Source organism: Erpetoichthys calabaricus, chromosome 15 (assembly GCF_900747795.2).
Source record: "Erpetoichthys calabaricus chromosome 15, fErpCal1.3, whole genome shotgun sequence".
Taxonomy (NCBI): Eukaryota; Metazoa; Chordata; class Cladistia; order Polypteriformes; family Polypteridae; genus Erpetoichthys; species Erpetoichthys calabaricus.
In genome coordinates this window covers 1,537,501-1,558,545 of record NC_041408.2, presented here as the reverse complement: position 1 = coordinate 1,558,545, position 21,045 = coordinate 1,537,501, and the positions used below count along the sequence as shown (strand labels likewise).

The 21,045-nt window shown below is 44.4% G+C and overlaps 1 protein-coding gene across 1 annotated transcript in view; it reads left to right on the top strand.

Annotated features, from left to right (window-relative positions):
• prox1a (prospero homeobox 1a) overlaps nt 1-12,797 on the top strand; it is a 90,539-nt gene extending 77,742 nt beyond the window's left edge. Inside the window, exon 5 of the mRNA XM_051919554.1 lies at nt 4,870-12,797. Within this exon, the coding sequence (XP_051775514.1) occupies nt 4,870-5,058 (189 nt within the window). The 3' untranslated portion in view covers nt 5,059-12,797. The remainder of the gene's footprint in view (nt 1-4,869) is intronic.
• The last annotated feature ends 8,248 nt before the right edge of the window (nt 12,798-21,045 follow it).

Here is a 21,045-nt window from a genome sequence, read left to right as displayed (position 1 = left end):
AGCAGCACTTCACAGCAGCGTCTCGTTTTCGGTTTTGTCTTCTGAGCAAAACTTACAGAAAAGTTTGCTGCTCCCCTCCCCTACGCTGCTAGGTCATTTGAGGGGGTCCACCCAAGTTAAAGTTCTGAGATGACTTGTGGGGAGGTGTTTTTTTTTTTTTTTTTTTTTTTAAAGCGGGCCGCACAACATTGCTAGAGTCACACTCTTGTCCTGCCCACCACTGCCCCCAGTATACTCACACCAATCCATTTTGCTTGTTTTCCTCCTTCTCCCCTGGGGTCCCCATGTGGCTCCTGCCTGCCGTGTCTCAGTTTTTTTGCCCCCCCCCCCCAATGATCTGTCAGCTTCATCATGGACACTTTTTCTCCTTCTTCTTCCCACCCCAGACTGTGAACTGAACCTCAGCCTGAGATGACGACTTGAGGCTCCGCTCAGGATCTCGCTTTACTGTGCTTGTGTTTCGGGGTCCTTGTGGTGGCTCATTAGTGGCCGTGTCACTGTACTGCCTCAGTTGTGACGTTTATTTTTGTTTGCCCGTGACGTTTGCCTGCCCTGTCTTACTGTACACTCAAGTGCTTTGTGTAAGGATTCTGTTAAATAAGGAATCTTAATACAAAAAAGTTTGGTTGTGAGTGTCAGTGGGCTTTGCTCCCAAACTGTTCGATAACATTTCAGTAATTACTTTCCAATCTGATGCTGATCTTTCTGATCATAAAAGAGTTCACTATGATAGCAAATGACGAGAAGAATTCATCATTCATGGCAGAATTACGGTATTTGAGAGTTCCTCTCGAGTGCCTCTTTCTCTTGCACAATTTGGCTCAAAAACCAATCAGCACATCGTCTTCTCCTAACAGGCTCAAGATTCGAGTTTGTTTTTTTCACGTCCAGCCATTTCTGTTCCTGACCGTCCTCGAGAAATTGAGACACACAGACAGACTGACAGACAGACACACACCCATCATCGACATTTCAATGTTTTCGCTATCAGGAGACCCTAAAACGTCGAGATCTGTCAAAATCTAGAGATTGAAATTTTTCCTAAATCCAAAGTTTTCACTCCTCCCCCATAGATGATCGGTTATGGTAGGGGGTGGGCAGTTTATACTTATATTAATATATATCATACGATAGTAGGGAGCAGGTTGAGGAGATCCTGGAGAGGTGGAGATATGAGAGGAGAGGATTGAAGGTCAGTAGGACCACCAAGGCAGAATCCATGTGTGTGAATGAGAGGGAGGTCAGTGGAATGGTGAGGATGAGGGGAGTAGAGTTGGTGAAGGTGGAGGAGTTTAAATACTTGGGATCAACAGTACAGAGTAATGGGGATTGTGGAAGAGAAGTGAAGAAGGCAGGGTGGAATGGGTGGAGAAGAGTGTCAGGAGTGATTTGTGACAGACGGGTATCAGCGAGAGTGACAGGGAAGGTCTACAGGCCGGGAGTGAGACCAGCTGTGTGATATGGGCTGGAGACGGTGGCACAGGAGACAGAGCTGGAGGTGGCAGAGTTAAAGATGTGAAGATTGGCACTGGGTTTGACGAGGATGGACAGGATTAGAAATGAGGACATTGGAGGGTCAGCTCAAAGTCAGAGAGGCGAGATTGCGTTGGTTTGGACATGTGCAGAGGGGAGATGCTGGGTATACTGGGAGAAGGATGGTAAGGATAGAGCTGTCAGGTAAGAGGAGAAGAGGAAGGTCTAAGAGAAGGTTTATGGATGTGGTGAGAGAGGACATGCAGGTGACAGAGCAAGATGACGAGGACAGAAAGATATGGAAGAAGATGATCCGCTGTGGCGACCCCTAATGGAAGCAGCCGAAAGAAGAAGAAGAAGATTATTGTTATTATTATTATTATTATATTAATAACCAGCATGCAACACTTTACTTCTCTCAATGAGGGCAGAAGTCAATTGAGTGAGTGATTTGGTGGCAGCAGTGGGATTGAATACACCTTTTGTCTTCTGAAGGTCTTTTATCCTTTCAAGTCCATGCTAGTTTTTTTTTTCAAATACACTGAGATGGTGATAGGAATTAAAAAAGAGTCTTTATTTTATATTACACCTTTTAATAATCTTAACAAGTACCCAGTTGAGGTCAGATTTTTATATTTACTTTTTTTTAAGGTCATTTTCTTAGGGTCACACAGTACCTTTTTATTTTATGTACTTTTTATCCTGAGAACATAAGTTTGACGTTCAGTCCTTTTGTCGCTCGTTTGGTTGACCAGCTGCTCAGTCGTCCAATGAATCCACGCAGACTTTGTAAAAGTTGTCTTACTTTCTACTTCGTTGTTTTGTAACACACTTGGTGTGAAAAACTCCATTCTGGTTTTAGTCTTAATTGCACTTCCCATAGTCTCCACCAGGTGTCCTGAAGGATGTGATGTGCTGTTTAATTGAAAGGATTCTGCTGGTTTACAGCTCACCGTTCTTACTGCCTATCTGTTGTCATACTGTGGATGATTTTTACAAAGGAGATGCTCTCAGTTTGAGACACCAGCTCCGGGTCTCACAGGCAGCCGTTAAACCTGCACCTGCTAAGAGTGACTTGAGTGTCTTTGCAGGTCCTGTGTGACCCTGAGATTCGTGTTGTACTTTCAGCTAAATCTCCTCAGGTTGCCGTGTAATGCAGAATTCCTGCCAGGTGTGCTAAAGCATCCTAAGCACTATGGCCGTGAAGTTGCTGCACGTGAATTCTTCAGGCCTTCTGACGTTCCTGCTTACTCTTGCAACTTACACAACATGCAAGTCAGAATTTCACTGCACTCTGGACACTTGACAGTAATCTGCCTTCATAAAAGTGTGGCCATCTGGTTGCTCTATCTCTGTCATTCCAACAGATGGCGCATCACAAACATTTTTAGTGATAAAATGCATTTCATGTGTCTTTCCAACAGATGCCGCATCACAAACATTAACACTGCTGTTACAAGTCTCATACCAAATGGCATATAACAGAGACAGACAGTACTGCATGGTGCACTGCAAATGTTAACGCTGAGGCCCACGTGCATTAGTTCGATTTCATCCCGTCTTAGACGGGTAGCACTGCTAGTGGCCCTATAAAGTTATATTATCTTAGAGTTACCTATTTGGATAAGAGTACTTTGGAAAGGATTGACTTCTATCATCCCAGGCTCTAACATGCCCACCCGCTGTAACCAGATATCCCACGTATCACTCCCACCATGTCTGTCTCGTATGTCACCAAACACGACTTAAGGAGGCTGGCATCAGGGCGGGTATCCAGCTGCTCCCTGTGATGAGTTACAAAGCCCGCCATACTTGGTTTTGAGTCTGTTGCATTTCGTGATCGTTACTTATACCCATCAAGATTTTTGAAACGGACAGTGAAATCTGTTTCACGGGCGAGTCGTAATTGCCAAACGTGAAATTCACTAACAAGTTTTTTAGGGTTGTAAAAAGTCTTGTGTGGATTAGAAAACAATGAATACGGCCCTGTAAAGCCTCGCTCACACTTCCGTGTTTACTTGTGTTCTTCTCCGCAGCAGCGCAGTGCCCACCGGTACAATCCGTGCTATTCACGCCCGTCGCTCACATCGTCACGGAGCTGCATTGTGTTTTTTACACTCCATGTCGCCCGTACGAAGACACACCCTAAACACCTAACGTGATTTCACCACAGCACCGCCTTCTAACGCCTGGAGGAGACGCACAATTTTGGGTGATTTTTAAGTAGAAATCTTCAAGTCAGTTTTAAATGACTGGCCAGCGCACTCGGAATTGATGCATGAAAACTCGTCTTCTGGACCAAAAATATTTCAATGCCTTCCTGCTTGTGTCAAAGGTGCGAATTTAGCCATTTATTTTGTGAATAAAAGCCCTGGGTTTACGTACAAATCGCGTCACTCGGCGCCAGTGATCGTGATGAAGATGACGACCAGAGAAGGGTGGCAGGGAGCTCGAGAACATCAGTGATTTTATTTTATGGCAAAATCTGAGACAAAGATAAAGAAACAGAAATCTAGTTTGGTCTTAAAAAAAAGAGGAGAGGAGGGCCGTGTGGCGAATTTGGACGCCCTGTTACATAACGTTATGTCGTTGCTCTGTTGTGGAGGGCATCCACCACCGAGAGTTTCCTTACATGAGTGCCTTGTATTAACAATCTAGTTATGGATCAGTGAAAAAGAGATAATGCTGTTAGCCACAGTGCCCCCTCTCGGCCTGGAGTGTCCAGACCACGACGTGACAACGTCTTTATCTCTTTATATGTGTTCTGTCACACATCTTTAGAAAAGTCCTGACAGGGTGAACCTCCTAACACAATTTTTGTTATGAATCGCCCTTTTGGAATTGACGTCTGCCTTTTTACATTATTTATTAGCACTACATAACGGCAGCCATGTTGTCGTTGTTGTTGTTGTGTGGGTTTCTCTGTTCCAGTAGCCGCTGCTTTCTTTCTGTCCTTTTGAGAATTTTGCCTACAAGCCTCTTAACCTGACATCTCTCGGGATTGTGGAGGTCGGGCCCTGATGAATTTGGGGCTTTTATTTTATTTCATTTATTTATTTAATTTATTTTCTGGATGGATGTGTACAGATGAGCTCCACTTCTCAGTTCTGACCTCCATGGTCCTGTCACGTTTTGGCTTGATGGTTTTCAACACCGTTGTCTTCATGACTGTTGTTTTTTATGACCTGCTAGTGAATTTAAAAAAGAGAGAGAAGACGATGACGACGATGAAGAACAATGCGGGGTCGTCTAACTTTGTCCTGCAGTCAGCGGGCAGAAGTGTTAAAGCAGCTCCTTGTGTGTCGCGCGAGCGTCCAACTGCCTCCTTTGGTAAATGGGAGACTTGGGATTGAAATTTAAAACTTTTATTAATGTCATTGTCTCCTTGTGTATCAGCAGGTTCCGGAGCGATTCCTGGAAGTGGCTCAGATCACATTACGAGAGTTTTTCAATGCCATTGTTGCAGGCAAAGATGTTGATCCTTCCTGGAAGAAGGCCATATACAAGGTCATCTGCAAGCTGGACAGTGAAGTTCCTGAGATTTTTAAATCACCCAACTGTCTGCAAGAGCTTCTGCATGAGTAAAGATTTCCATCGGGTTTTTGTTCTTTTTTTTTGATGTTTTTGAAAGGATAAAAAAAAAAAAAAAAAAGTTTTGGCCTTCCCTTCTCCGTGATCCTTTAATTCCGCAGGAGGCTTTTGGTTTCCCTCCCTGTTAAAGGCCCTCAAAGCCGTGGGATATTTCAGCAGCGTCTCCTCAGTGGACTTCTTCTTCTCCCCAGCGGCTGTGTGGCTAACTGTACTGCACCCCCATAGGCCCCTCGGCCCCCCGTATTTCGTCACTCAGAGGCACAGATCTCATGAAGACAAATTTGAAATGTGCAGAGCTGTGCTGCATAGGGCATTATGTTACAGATTGTAAGACTCACCCATAGAGTTGGTTGTTTTGTACAAAGCGCTGTGGACGGATGTTCTTACCCAACACTCTGGCAAGAGGACTTCAGTGACAAATCGCTTCAAAGAATGAGGAGTTCATCCTCTGGTCCCAAACCTGTATGGACGGGTTGTCTTGTGTTGAGATGGCATTGTGGCACTCGCCATGTCGACTACCAGCAGAGGGCGCCATTTTTCGGGTTGTTTCACGATTTGGCCCAAGTCCTCCAGGGCAGAGAGAACTGCGTACAAAGAACGCCTTGCTAGCCCCTTGAACTAAATGACAGAATCGATTAATGAATCGAACATCAAGCCCCTCCAGTGGGATTTCACTCGGCTCTTCTTTCAAAGTGAGCCAGCCCGGTGTCCTCGCTGATTTGAGTTCCCTCAGATGACTTCTTCCCATCGCTGCCCAGAGCTCTGTTAGACTTCAGCCATCACGCGTACCGTTTCTGACTATCGGAGAACGAGCTCAGTCAGTTTTATTCACGAGTGTAATTTTGCTGGAATCACGGACCGCAGATTTGTTAGACCCGTAGACTTCCGCCATCTCCCTTCCCCAGGGAGTGTTTATCCCGTTCTGCACATCCACCTCCACTTTGTTCGATCTGAAGAGACGCATCCAATATCTCCTTTAATTCTTTAGCCATCCCAGTGGTTGTCGTCCTGTGGGCTAACGCGTAGTGCCGTTCTCGCGACCGTTGTAGCCGTGCCTCCTGCATCTTCTTGGCTATTTGCACAACTTCCATCCGTTTGCAGACAGGAGACACTTTCGCCGAGTGAGGCCCGGTGACCATTCGCGTCTCCATCACACGCTGGGTTTGCTCTTTCTCCTTGGCGGCCAACGGCGGACTTGTAAATCTTCACCTTCAGGCGTCTGGTGATCATTCATTCACGCACTGGCATCGGGGATTGAGTTTGGAATTTGATTCTGCGGGAGTCACGGTTTGAAATGATTGACCTGAGATTTGTTAGACCGGTAGACTTCAGCCATCACATGGACGCAATTTTGAAATGGTCTTTGGTTATTTGAAAATGGACCCAGTTGGTCTTTCGTTCATTTGATTTTGTTGGAACCCTTCTGTGTAATAATCGACTGTAGCAGGCCTGTTGAACCCTCAGGCCGCGGCCCTCCCACATGCCAATAACAAACGTTTCCCGTTGTTTGACAGGGCACTCTGATGGTTTTTTTATGTTGACTGAATTTCGTCACAATCGCTCACCGCCCTAAACTATTTTCAAAACTACGACTGGCTGTAAAAAAGTAAGCAAAGAAAGTGGGAAAGTTGAGCTTTCTGAGCTTTTTTGAGTTGAAAGTTGAGCCGCTCGTGAAGAAATAACGGTGGGATTTGCATCTTTTTGTAGATTGGCACAAAAGAACGTTTTTTTTCGATTTTGACTCCACCGCCATAAAATAAAAACATCATCTGCGTACAGTTGACTGGAGTTGGATCATTGTATACACTTGTCACCATCTTGAAGATGCAGACAAAATCGGCTTCTAAAAATGCTGCACCGTTTATTTTACCCTGAGCCCATCTGATTCCCCGTGGCCCGGAGCTCACAACGAGAGTAGGTTTCATCTAGGAAGTGGCACACGTTAGTCATGACCTCTGACCTTTCGTAGCGGCGTGACGTGCCAGTCCTCTCTACTAACTCTTAGACGTCGGAGAGTAAAATGCCATCCGTGTGACTGCCCTGCTGACCCAATTGCTGGACTTTCACTTTTTTTGTTTCGGCACAGCGGATGAGCTGAAATGCGGGAAAGCAAAATTTGTCAGCACAAAGCCTTAGAATCGCACTGATAATACAATGCCTGTGACGCCCTGGCAGTATCTGCCGACTTTGGACATTCGAGACAATGGAGTGAGTGAAGTTCCGCGATGAATCCTAAACAGCCAAGCGTTCTTCATCTCCGCCGCCCTCCGGAGAGGCCTGACCTCACCGCAGCTCTCTTGTCCGCACAATCCCGGAGGCCGGCTCGAAAATGTCACTCGAAGCATCTCGGTTTGAGGGCGGCCATCCCGTCAGGTTGGCGTTCTTCAAACGGTGGCACCGGCCTTTTTAATTATCTGCGAAATGAAGCCGTAGCACATTCACAAATGAAAGCCGATGGTTCGGAGGGCTTTATGCAAAGTCAGAGCTCATCTGCATAAGTCTCTCCGCACGCAGTCGGCCGCCCAGTTTGTTATCAAGCCAGCGTTCGGTTTAATTACAGGAGGGAAGAGGGAAAGGATGTTAGGCGAGGCCACCGTTTCATCTCGTCAGACACCTCTGTGTAGAGCGGCCTTTGTTTGAGAGCCATACTGCCACTGTGCCTCTGTATCTGGAGGAGATTATCGCACAAGTAAACTTCCTCCGCTATCAGGTTACTCCCACGTGCACAATTTGCTTAACAAAAATGACTGGAGTGCCGGCGGCGGCGGTGGGGACGGTGACGGCGGCCGCCTGGCCTTTCAAAATTCACAGAAAGAGATGAAGAAAGGTGCAGCAGGCAGCGAAGTGAAGTCGGCCCCCTTCGCTGTCTTCCTTTTCATTCCAAACGCTTGTTTATTTATTTATTTATTAATGAATGAATTGCTGTATTTATTTCAATTTTCCCTCTTGTGCAACAAAAATAATTATTAGTGTGCCTTCTGTGGCTCGCATTTTGATTTTCTTATACATTAGTGAAATAACGACAACTGCAATAATCACTAGACGGCCGTCTCTGTCTTTTTGCTGTTAAATGATGGTGTATAGCTATGCATATATTGTGTGTGTGTGTGTGTGTGTGTGAGGGGGTGTGCAAAACTAGAAACAGAGGCGTGTGTGTGTGTGTGCATACATGTACATATATGTAGATGGGGGTCTGTGTGTGTGTGTGTGTGTGGGCCTAGATAGAAACCTGGATACGTGTGGATGTGTGCGTATGTCTATATTCACTATAAATATATATATATATGTGTGTATACAGTACATGTACACATCTATGACACACCACACACAATATAGATATGTGTACAGGCAGGTTATGCATCACTGCAAAAAAGTTTTTACACAAGCCGTTAAATCTTGTTTCCCTTGTCGTACGATTTACTGACTTATTAAGAAATTCGTATTTAGGGTAATTTAGGTAATTTTAAGAAATCTTGTCAAGTATATTTTGTTATCTCTATTGGCAGATTTGGTCGCTAAATAAAGCAAAACAGCTCCCATTTCAAGTTTGTTCATTTGTTTGCAGTATATGCATACGTACAGTACACAGACAGAGGGTGTGCTCAAATAAAGGGCTGGATATGAAGATTCATTGAAATGTGCACAGAGCGTACAGTATGTGTGTGTACAGGTAGATGGACACTCTAAATGTGAATTTCCCTTTGGGATTAATAAAGTATCTATCTATCTATCTATCTATCTATCTATCTATCTATCTATCTATCTATCTATCTATCTATCTATCTATCTATCTATCTAATCCTGCCAACTACGCTATTTATCTGTTATATAGTACCTTTCAAATCTATCTATCTATCTATCTATCTATCTATCTATCTATCTATCTATCTATCTATCTATCTATCTATCTATCTATCTATCTATCTATCTATCTATCTAATCCTGCCAACTACGCTATTTATCTGTTATATAGTACCTTTCAAATCTATCTATCTATCTATCTATCTATCTATCTATCTATCTATCTATCTATCTATCTATCTATCTATCTATCTATCTATCTATCTATCTATCTATCTATCTATCTATCTATCTATCTATCTAATCCTGCCAACTACGCTATTTATCTGTTATATAGTACCTTTCAAATCTATCTATCTATCTTTCTATCTATCTATCTATCGACAATCTCTAAGTATATTAAATACAAATCAGGCAAGCATACATAGAGTTTATCTACCTGCCTGCCATGTGTGCGTGTGCATGGGGGGGGGGTGAGGGGGGTGTTTCCCTGTACATTCATATGTAAAATTTATGCACAGTATGAATATTCAGTACACGTGTACACACACGCACACACACCCGTACATTTACACAGGTGTGTACATTCATATAGAAAACACATATATAGTATGAGTGTACAGTACATGTGGACACACACCCACAGATTTCAACCACTGGCATATACTGTACATGTACATTCCTAGTCACACACACACACCCTGTGGTCTGTATACACACTCGGCCTACATATACAGTAGGCGCATTCAGACATATGCACATAAATCAGTGTGTATGGATGAGCGTGCATATACTTACACAGGGTTGTGTGTCACATACTGTACATTACATGTCATGCCATGTTGAGGGTGTGTGTGGGTGTGTACACACATATACAGGATGTGCGTGGAGGGGTGCGTGTGTGTGTACATAGTCACATATGGGGTGTATGTACTGTATATACTGTATGTACAAGTGCAGACACACACACACACACACTTTATATATAATATGTACAGTACACTATATATGCAGAGAGGGTGTGTTTGTTTCTTCATAATAAGGTGTGTGTGTGTGTGTGTCTGCTTATCTCAATACAACTCGTTGTGTGTGTGTTTGTGTGTGTGTATAGGCAGAGGGTGTACATAGGGCTATATAGAGGTGTGTGTAAATATACACATTGGGGTCTTTGCTGTGTACTGTAAATATATAAAGAAATGAATGGTAAACCTTTTTCTTTGAGAAGTGAAGCACATTTGTAACCCGTGTTTGATAAAGCCGATTATGTTTCCTTACTCGAGTGCCCCGACTTGCCGTTTTTGGGGGGTCTCGGCTCTTTTTGTAACCGTGGTGCAGATTTGACGTGTTTTCTTAGCCCATCCGAGTGTAGCATAGCCGCAATATTTAAAGAAACCAAGTGATGAGTGGATGTGAAGTGATTCAAAGTGAGGCTCCTTGTTGTCGTCCCGCCATGTTTCGTGAAGAGATGGGTTTGTTTTCCAACGACTGGGCGCTTTGATTTTATTTTATTTTTATTCATGTTATTATATGGAGAGCGGGGGAGTGAGAGAGACGTTATTTTATTTTATTTTGTTGCTCTGTATTAGACTCTTGGCATTGAAGCAGTTTCTGCAGTTCAACGGGAGAGCGTGACGCGTGATGGCGGATAATTACGGACTCAAAAGGCAAGCGTACACCCAGAAGGAAGAGATTTTTTTTTGCTCCTTTCTTTTCATTTCACAAGTTCTAACAATGCCGTGTGGCACCGAGGATCGAGGGCTGTGACTTAATCCTCTCACACCGTCTAATGTCTGAAGTGACTCAAAGCTGAAGGGGAGCTTTTAAGAATCCGCGGCGGGGAAGCAAACACGTTCTGGCGGTAGTCTTTGAAAATGGAGAGCGGAAGTGGGATGTGTCTGTGGGGTGCGTGGGAAGGGCGCTATATACTCAAATAAACACAAGTGAACGGGTGAGGACAGCAGTTGGGCCCGGCGGGTTCACAAGAGAATTGAATTCAGTTATGCTGAATATGCCCTACACAGCATGGTGGTTAACGTCGCCGCCGCTGCCACCTCACTGATCCGCCATTCAAGGTTCATGTCCTGTGCCCAGGTGCTCTCCTCCCGCTGCCTTTGTGGGTTTCCTTCAGTAACTCATGCAGCGTCTTCAAAGACCTGCTGCTTGGCTTCATTGGCAAGTCCATGACTCCTGTTTGCTCTGAAATGGACGGGGTGCCTGCTCTCCATTTTGTGCCCAATGCTCAATCCACCAACTCTCACCCTCCTCATTAGCTGGGGTTAGGAGCAGATGTGTGTGTGTGTGTGTGTGAACGTGGACTGGTTCTGCATCCATGGTACCCAAGGAAAAGATGGGCTCACAAAACTGACTGACAGATGAATTGAACTGAAATGGATTGGCATCCCATTTGGCACCAGCTCTTGCCTCGCACCCGCTGATCTAGATAGCCTCCTGTTTAATTGCAATATGAGGGTATGTGGCAGGTATGGAGGGGCTGGCAAAGAAACTGAAAACGGGGGAAAAATTGGCGAAGGTTTACTGAGGAGGAACCCGATGAGGCGTCAACCGCCAATATGCGCGTAGGCCATCTTGCTTGTTTTTTAATTTTCAAAATGGGATCAGTTAAGATGAACATTTCTAGTTCTCCTATAAGAAAAGTCGATACAAACGCATCACCCCAGCCACACTGGAGACAACGATGCCCACGCCTGACCCCTGTAACGTCTAGCCGGTGGTCAGCGGATCCTCTACACGGCTAACCTCATTTAATGAATTTCACTGAGGCCACTCACACGTATCCATCGACCCGAAAAGCTTCCCTTCCACGTGCTGCGTCTGCCGACAAGATGGCGCTCCATTTGTAAGCGAGACGTTTCATCGCCGCCCGACTCGTCGTAACCCCAACCCTCGCGATTTTCAAACACGAGCGAACGTCGAGCTTCAGTCGGCCGATGGTCTGAGGTGGACGGGTGCAGGCCCCCCTTCGGCCAGAAGATTAGGGACACCGCCGTTCTTGTGTTGCCATAGTGGACTGAAGGCCTGCAGGTTTGGACGGAGTGACGTGTTCCACTGGCCCGGATTTTTATGTAAATAACCTGAGAAAATAAGACACTGCCTTTATATAATTTAGCAATATTTTGTAAATAGCATTACTACGCTCTTTTGTAATAAAAATGAGAAAAGAATGACTTTTATTTGATTATAGTGCAGTAATTGCAACTGGTGGTCAATTTCACAGTTTTTTATATTCTAATATATACACATATATAGATATATATATATATATATGTATATACACACATGCGCATATATATATATCTATATATCTATATATATATATATATATATATACACAGTATATACATATACACACACACATATATATATATATGTGTGTAAAGCTGGTAGCAACTTTGATTGTGGATTTTTGTTGTTGTTATTTGTTCTGAGGACTTTGCATAATTTATTGGTTTAATTTATGCTAATTTATTTGATGAAGGTGTACAATTTTGTATAACCAAGGATGTACTGTAATATGAATTCATGGAAGAAAAAAACAAAAAAAAAAAAAAAAACAAATAAAAGTCCTTGTCCATCACTCAAATCTTTTGGGGAAAATGTACAAAGAGGTGCAAGTAGCCAGCAAGTTAAATTCAAACCTTTCAAGTCTAACTTGGCAGCTACGAAACTGAAAATACTGCAAATCTACAATAATAATGTTTTTGTTTTTGGGGGTTAAAAAAACAAAGAAAAAAGGATCTCTTTTCTTTTGTGTGTTTTATTGCTTTTTTGTATTCTCTCCAGACCTTTACCTTTGCTTTGTACCACCTACAAGATACAGTAGTTCAATTGCCTTGTGTGCCTTCCATCTTCTCTGAACTGAATGTATGTGCAGTATATATGCAAGCTTGTGCAAAATAAATTCAAATTGCAAACTTTTGGTATGTGCTGGACTTGTTGGCTCTCTTCTTGACTCAACGGATTCGTTCTGGTGGCGGCGGCAGTGGCTGCTTGGGCTTGAAGAAGCCTTTGTTCCCTCACCCACCGGGTCCCTTCTAACAAGTCAGCTATTCCATGCATCCATGGCCAGCTGTTTAGCTTTCCGTCCCACGTGTCGTTTTATTTAGACTCGGCCTAACATTTTCCTACAGAAAGGTCGCGGCCCTCCAGATCACTTGCTTGTGTAAAAATAATCCCTGCAAGGCGCCGGTGCCATTCGAGCGCCAGGTTTACATGTTCACGCCGCGTCCCTACGAAGGGCGCTATACAGTGTCTGTAAAAAGTCTTCACCCCCCTTAGAAGCTTTCATGCCTTATTGTTGTACAACACTGAATCTCTTTTTAAAAGAAAAAGACCCTTCAATATCAAAGTGAAAACAGATCTCTGCAAAGTGGTCCCGATTAATGAAATTGTAAAACACAAAAACATGAAATCGCTTGAAGTGTTCACCCCCCAAAAATGGACTTACGTACGTGGCAGCCATGACTGGTGACAAGTTTTTATTTCAGTGACTCAAATGAATTGATTTGTGAGCACAATGGGCCCCGTGCTGTAGTGCCTGCGGGTCCAGCATGATGTCGTCAGCGCCTTCTATTTCATTGTCGCTGGGAGATGTCGAAAGTGCAAGCGTAAGAAGCGGCTGAATCACGAGTCTCGACCCGAGGACCGGTCTAAGGCTTCTCAGTCACTGGATTTGCAAATAAATCCCTGCACCTTTCACAATTTTCATTTACTTGTGATTCTGTAAGAAAACATCCATCCATTAATCAACACGCTATATCCTAACTACAGGGTCACGGGGGTCTGCTGGAGCCAATCCCAGCCAACACAGGGCGCAAGGCAGGAAACAAACCCTGGGCAGGGCACCAGCCTACTGTAGGGCACACACACACCAAGCACACACTAGGGACAATTTAGGATCGCCAATGCACCTAACCTTCATGTCTTTAGACTGTGGGAGGAAAGCCACGCAGACACGGGGAGAACATGCAAACTCCACGTAGGGAGGACCCGGGAAGCAAACCCAGATGGGTCTCCTAACTGCAAGGCAGCAGCGCTACCCACTGTGCCACCCCGTAAGAAAACATTATTTGTATTATACATCTAAAATGCAAATCATACTTTGTGCATGGAGCGTATGAACGATTGTGTTCAATATGTCATGAGTTGTGTCACACATGGGTGTCTGAAGATCGTCTTACAGGCTTATCTCAGGTATGCGATGCCACCCCGGGACAAGAGGGGGCGCTGTCGCTCACCGTGCTTTCGCTTTCCTCCACAGCTCCAATGAGGGTGACTGACCTCGCCCTATTCACCCAGAGAAGGCCCGCCCCTTGTGGTCAGAGTAGTACAAAGTTGGACGTCCCCTAGAAGCAGGGTGTCACTTTCGGAGCCGAGCCTGTCACAGGACGGAGCCACCAGGCCAGACCCGCTTCAGTTTGAAAGTCTCAGTCACCTAAAGCGACTCGCTCGGGTTTGTTTTGACTGCACCATCTTGCGTCTGGTCCTTTCAAAGCACATTTTATTTGGGTTACCTTGTGTTAAACGAGGTGGCCCAGTGGCACCACAACTGTTTGGTTTATACTCCTCCAATCGCTGGGTGTCCACAATTCAATAATTATATATAATTAGCTATATGTGAATGAATAAACAGCAATATTATTTATATATTTCTATACACACACACCTACACATATATCAAAATAATGCAGACATAAATGATATATTTGGGATGCAATCAGAAGGGCAATGACTTCCTGTGTACGCCTGACTGCAAATGAATCAAAAGAGTCGATTTTCTTCAACGGGTTGTTGGAAGACATGAGATCAGTAAAGTGAAGAGAAACGGCCATCGGTGGCCATACCAGCCATGAGTCATTTGACTGAACAGCCACACCTTCTCAACTGGACCGAGCGCTGGAAGCCATTCCATTTATGCCGGGCCTCACTGTCTTCTTCCAAGGTGGAGGTTTCTTGCAGACTCCATCAGATGTTCCTCCAGGATTTTACCCACACAAGCCTACAGAGGGCCTGCTGCAGAGAAGCATTCTCACAGCCTGATGCTGCCACCTCCATGTTTCCAGGTGGGGATGGCATGTTTGTCTTGAACATGTTGTTTGGTCTAAAGGACAATTGTGATCACATCTGACACAAGAACCTTCTTCTAGCTGACTTCCGAGTCTCTCTTGTGTCTTCTCCTGACACGGCCTGTGCGCCTTCTCCATTTGCTGTTCTTCCGTAAAGCTGCGACTGGTGAAGCACCCGGGCAGAGTTACTGTCTCTCCAGTCTGAGCCACTGCAGCTTGTGACTCCTTCAGAGTTCTCCGAGGTCTTTTGGTGGCCTTCCTCACTTGTCGCCTTTAGTTGTCTCCTGTACTCTCTCCATTTCTTCACGATTGATTTAAGTGGACATTCAGTGACTTGGAGGTCTCCCGACTTGTGCTTTTCATGGAGTCACTCGCTTGACATTGTGACAGTTTACGGGTCCCCGTGACCCCTTGAACCCTCAGACCAGATGTCAGACACCAGATAAAAATCCAAAATGTTATTTATTATAATAATAAATGTGCACAAAGCACCCTCCACTCCACTATACTCCAATAAATCAATAATCACAAATAAACAATCAATACAATCCTCCACTTTCAGATGCATTGCCACCCTTCCACCCAGCTCAGCTCGTCGTCTGGGATTACCCATGGTCCTTTTATATTCCCTGACCCGGAAGTGGTTCCAACCCTACAGTCCATGTGATTCCTTATCACTTCTGGGTCAGATAAAAAGTCCTCTTCTTCATCCCGGAAGCACATCATTTCCCTTGTCGCCTTGCCTACGACGTACTTCTGGGTTATAGGGCATGTAGAATTCTCTGAGCCTCCCTACAGCGTCTCCTGGCGGTCCCTATGGTATCCAACAGGGCTGGTTGTAAAAACTACAAGGTCCATGAGGCCCTGCTGGAATTCAGGGAGCCTCTATGCTGCTGGGAAGGCTCCATCTGGCGGCTTGGAGGTGTAGACCGGAATATATGGCCGGCCATCCCTCACAACATGTTTTTGGGTCTTCATTGCGTACGTTAGGCCACCATACGGATTCTCACTCAGCACAAGTTGGACCTTCCACAAACAGTCATTGGAAACCCCAGACAGGTGACGTCCTTTGAACTAATGATGGGACTACTAAAGTCAGTCGGCTGCACCAGAGATCGATGACGTTGTGTTTTTATATTTGTCATTCATTTACACCTCTTTGCAGAGATCACTTCTATTAATGAATCAATGTCAAAAAGTCCAAATTAAGGCCGCTGTGATTCAATGCGACATAACAATAAAATGTGAAAGCTTCTAAGGAGGTGGTGATTACTTTTTTATTGTTTCTCTATAGACGTTGATCTGGAAATTTCTGTTTGGGCATGGAGGGCGAGAAGAAAACTCACATCATAGCCACCATGTTCTTTTATAAATGTCTGATAAAACACCTTCAAGGCCCCCTCACGCTACAACAAGTCCTCCAGAAGCGTCTCACCAATGCCCTTGGGCTGTCTTCACAGGTTGAGGCCCACCACAAGCTTGTAGAGCCCCCTCCACAGGGTGAAGCCCCTCCTTCTCTGCCCACAGTCCATCCTCCTGCCACTCCCTCGCTGTCAACCAGATTCTTGAGCCATGTTAACAAAGGGTGTGTCCAGTTGTGGACCTCACTGGGCGTGGCCAATTGGACTTCCAGCCTTCTCTTGTGAAAAAGTTGTGCAATCTTGACGTGACGCAGTGACGAGATCAGCGACCGCGATCGCCAAATGTGGCACACCCCACCACCAAAGGTCACGTAATGTGACATTGACTTTAGTTCATTTTTCATTTCTACGGCGCCATCACAAGGTGTTTAATAAAGTCATCACAGAACAAGATACATGAATACCTCGCCAGTCATGACACCAATGTCTCCGTGAAGGGCACACGCTGATGACACATGGATGGCAGCTGCAATCTGTCCTGGAAACTGAGCAGGTGGGAGGATCAACATCTGTCCATAGACACAGTGTTACCAAAGTGACTTCCAAGGCATTTTAATGCACCAGATCAGCCAGGGAGTCAGAGGCGGCCATGCGGCATGCAGCCCGGCGCCCTACCCACCCTGCCGCAGCACCCGCTTTAACACTAAGAGAGGTTGAGGAGGACGGGCCGCACTTGATTTCTCCCCCGTGTCCCTCGTTATTCGATCATAATAAATATGCCGCGCTCGTTTCGCCGTTCACGCTAATGTCATTAAACGCGGGCCTGTCGCTGATGCTCATTACTGTTAGCAGGGTGGGCTGTGATCTCCCCTTCTGTTTGATTTCAGCGCAAGCCTTTGAAAGCCACTCCTTTACAGCGGAACAATAAAACAGCTGTGTTTGTGTTGGCTGACCTGCCGTCGAAAATTTGAAACCCACCGCCGCACCCCCACCCAGGGCCACTTCTAGATACAACACGCAGCACCAGGCTGTCCGACCCGGGCGGGCGCAATAACGGCAGCCCCCCGCCTCGGTCTTCATCGTGCACCGTTAGCCCACCCCGAATGCGCCCAGTTAGGGTGAGAAATGAAACGGTGCTGCTGTGTTTGACCTTGTCGGCTTAAAGAATGACAACGATGCCACCGTCTGTTAAAATGGAGCCGACGTGCACGGAGCGGGGGGCCTGCATCATCCCTCCTTCCCTCTTTCTTTCTTTCTTTCTTTCTTTCTTTCTTTCTTTCTTTCTTTCTTTCTTTCTTTCTTTCTTTCTTTCAAAGACAGGCCTTTTATTTTTATGACGACTTTAATGTCAATTGGCATCTCCGCCCCACCAAGTCCAATGCGTAGGTCTTGACAGAAAGGCACCTCTGGAAGCAGCTGCCCGCCTGCCCGCCTCCCTCGATTTCCAGTCCTGGGCTCCTTGTGTACGGCTGAAACAGCATCTTTGTATTATCCGAACAGTCTGCTTCATAATCAAATACCATCTGTCGCTACATCTGAACCTGTTTTTAACATCTGTGCTTTCTGGTCTTAACAAAGCTTTAAAAACCAATTCACAACTTTCACAGCTCACCGCCTCCATGTACACATTTACTACCTTTAATGCGTCTTTCACATACTTTTATGGAATTTCAATCCTCCGGCTTGGGAATAGTTAAGGCCTTTGCTTTCGCATTATGTGTTGTTCCTTAAATAGTAATAGGCCTGGCATGAGCAACCAAGTGCAAAGAAATTGTACTTGTTCAGGCACAGAGGAGAACAGAAAAAATGGAAGCAAATAATGCGCCGGTGCCAACGGCTCGGCCCTTCTGCCAATGAGGAAACCTGAAAGTGGAGCGGCCACTGCAGCCCTATTACCCTAAATGACACTACAGACACAATGGCAACCAAGGGGAGAATCAACTCTACGGCTGATCTGCCACAGAAGTGCGTTTGAACAAATGGCGGAGTGAAATGAGGGGGCCTCCAGAGGACAGATATGCCGTTACTTCACACATGCTTTACAAATCTGAAGTGCATTCTTACCCAACTTCTGGCCAATCCACTACCAGATGTTGGCCGGCGTCGTTGTGCAGACAGCAGTGATAGGACATTAAAATGGAGATTGGCAAATTTAGTGCAATCCTGACAGTTGGGTTAAGGCTCATCTTCTGTCCAATTTAGTTTTTTTTTTTTTTTTTAAGGCTCACGATGCCAGGTGCCAAGTGACAATTTCCTTATGGCTCAGAACAAGCGCTTCACAGTGCAAGAACAGACCGTCCCATATTGAAGTCCTGCATATCGGCGCTGCCCGACATTCTCTTTCAGCTTACCGGCGTGTTATATACGGGCCATAGGGTGGCACGGGCAGGGTGAGGAGCCCAGAATCAAAAGCGTAACCGAGATGTGCAGGGGGTGGAGGAGCAAAGGCAGGATACAAACTAAGGTGGTCAGCCAGTGTGCCCACCATCCACAAACACAGCGCTTCAAGCCCCCAGCCCCTTCACACTCTGGTGGTACTACCACTCTGCCAGTTCAGGCTTTACCCCTGGCACTACTTCAACAGGTCACTGGCAGGAAGCAGCCTTTAAAGCCCACTCACTTTGGAGGAATTCATTACATTACTTCTGGGGTGAGAAACACCCCTCTGAAACTCCTGCAACCAACTCCCATCCTAAAGGCCCCTCTGGTGCCCCCCCCCCCCCTAATAATATGATAGGAGGTCTTACCTGATTTAGGCGCTAATCCACTGCTGACACTTACCAGTCTGGAGGAGCCCCCCGCTGGCTTTGTGCTCGTCCCCAGTAACTGCCGTGCTGCTTCAGCACATACTGCCCCCTGGAGGCTGTTTATCCACACTCTCCCTTTACTAGTTTAGGCTGTTCTTTTACAAATCAGAATTCCCCGTCATGTAGCCCCTTTTTTTGCTCTTACATTTAGTGGTGAATTGCATTAGAGGTGTGTCACCATCCATGTGAAAAAACAGGTATATCTTCTGTCTCTAATTGGTGGAGTGGTGGCTCTGAGGCTAGGGATCTGCACTGGCAATCAGAAGGTTGGCAGTTCGAATTCCATAAAATGCAAAAAGGGAATCTGCTCTGTTGGGCCCTTGAGCAAGGCCCTTAACCTGCAATTGCTGAGCGTTTTGAGTAGTGAGAAAAGCGCTATAGAAATGCAAAGAATTATTATTATTATTATTAACCACCATTTCTATTTTGGTTTTCAGTTTGAGAATAATTATGCATTTAGAGAGAAAGAAATAAAAAAAACTGAAACACAAAAAGAACAAAATGGAAGGAGTCCTCCTTCTACGATGGCCTGAAGCAAAAAACATACTTGAGTACAACACAGCTGTGTTTCCCTAAAAGGCAGATGGTCAACTGATGCCAGCTTCCTGTTTGGGGCGTCTTTTATAGTCCATGGATCAGAGGGGGTGGAGTGGAAGTGACATCATCGATTGGTGGGTGGGGCTTCTTCAAGTCTGGGAACAGGAGCGGACATGTTGGTGAGGTCAGTGCAACCCTTGTTTCATTTTCTCTGATTCCCAACTGCAACAAGGCTCACATAATAGAAAAGATATGTTATATAATACAGGTTTGGATTGCACTGTATACTTTCTATAGATATATAAGCTTTGTCATGTATATTATATAGATGTGTGCATGTAAATACAGCATAGAAGATATCATAAAATGTTATAGAATATACAGAAATATATTCAGTGAAAATATTCTATGTGTTTTAATTATATATTTACTATAAAAATATATAAACAAAACATGTCTGTATATATAAAATATTATATAATATAGATATATAGAAAAGTATACATTGTATATATTCTGTATATTTTTATTAAATACTGCCTATAAGTTTTCCATAAAAATGTAAATAGTATACTTTATATCATGTATGTTAGTATATATATATATATATATATATATATATATATATATATATATATATATATATATATATATATATATATAGTGAAGAACAGCACAGACTGGTACAGATATCAAAAGGAATGACTGGGGCCCCAGCCACACATTAGGCAATAGATAGATAGATAGATAGATAGATAGATAGATAGATAGATAGATAGATAGATAGATAGATAGATAGCGTAGTTGGCAGGATCAGACAGATAGATAGATAGATAGATAGATAGATAGATAGATAGATAGATAGATAGATAGATAGTGTAGTTGGCAGGATCAGACAGATAGATAGATAGATAGATAGATAGATAGATAGATAGATAGATAGATAGATAGATAGATAGATAGTGTAGTTGGCAGGATCAGACAGATAGATAGATAGATAGATAGATAGATAGATAGATAGATAGATAGATAGATAGATAGATAGATAGATAGATAGATAGATAGATAGATAGATAGATAGATAGTGTAGTTGGCAGGATCAGACAGATAGATAGATAGATAGATAGATAGATAGATAGATAGATAGATAGATAGATAGATAGATAGATAGATAGATAGATAGATAGATAGATAGATAGATAGATAGATAGATAGTGTAGTTGGCAGGATCAGACAGATAGATAGATAGATAGATAGATAGATAGATAGATAGATAGATAGATAGATAGATAGATAGATAGATAGATAGATAGATAGATAGATAGATAGGCTTTGCCACCCAAAGCACTGCTCTTTCTGAGCTATTAGAGATTCACATTGGATGCCTTGGGT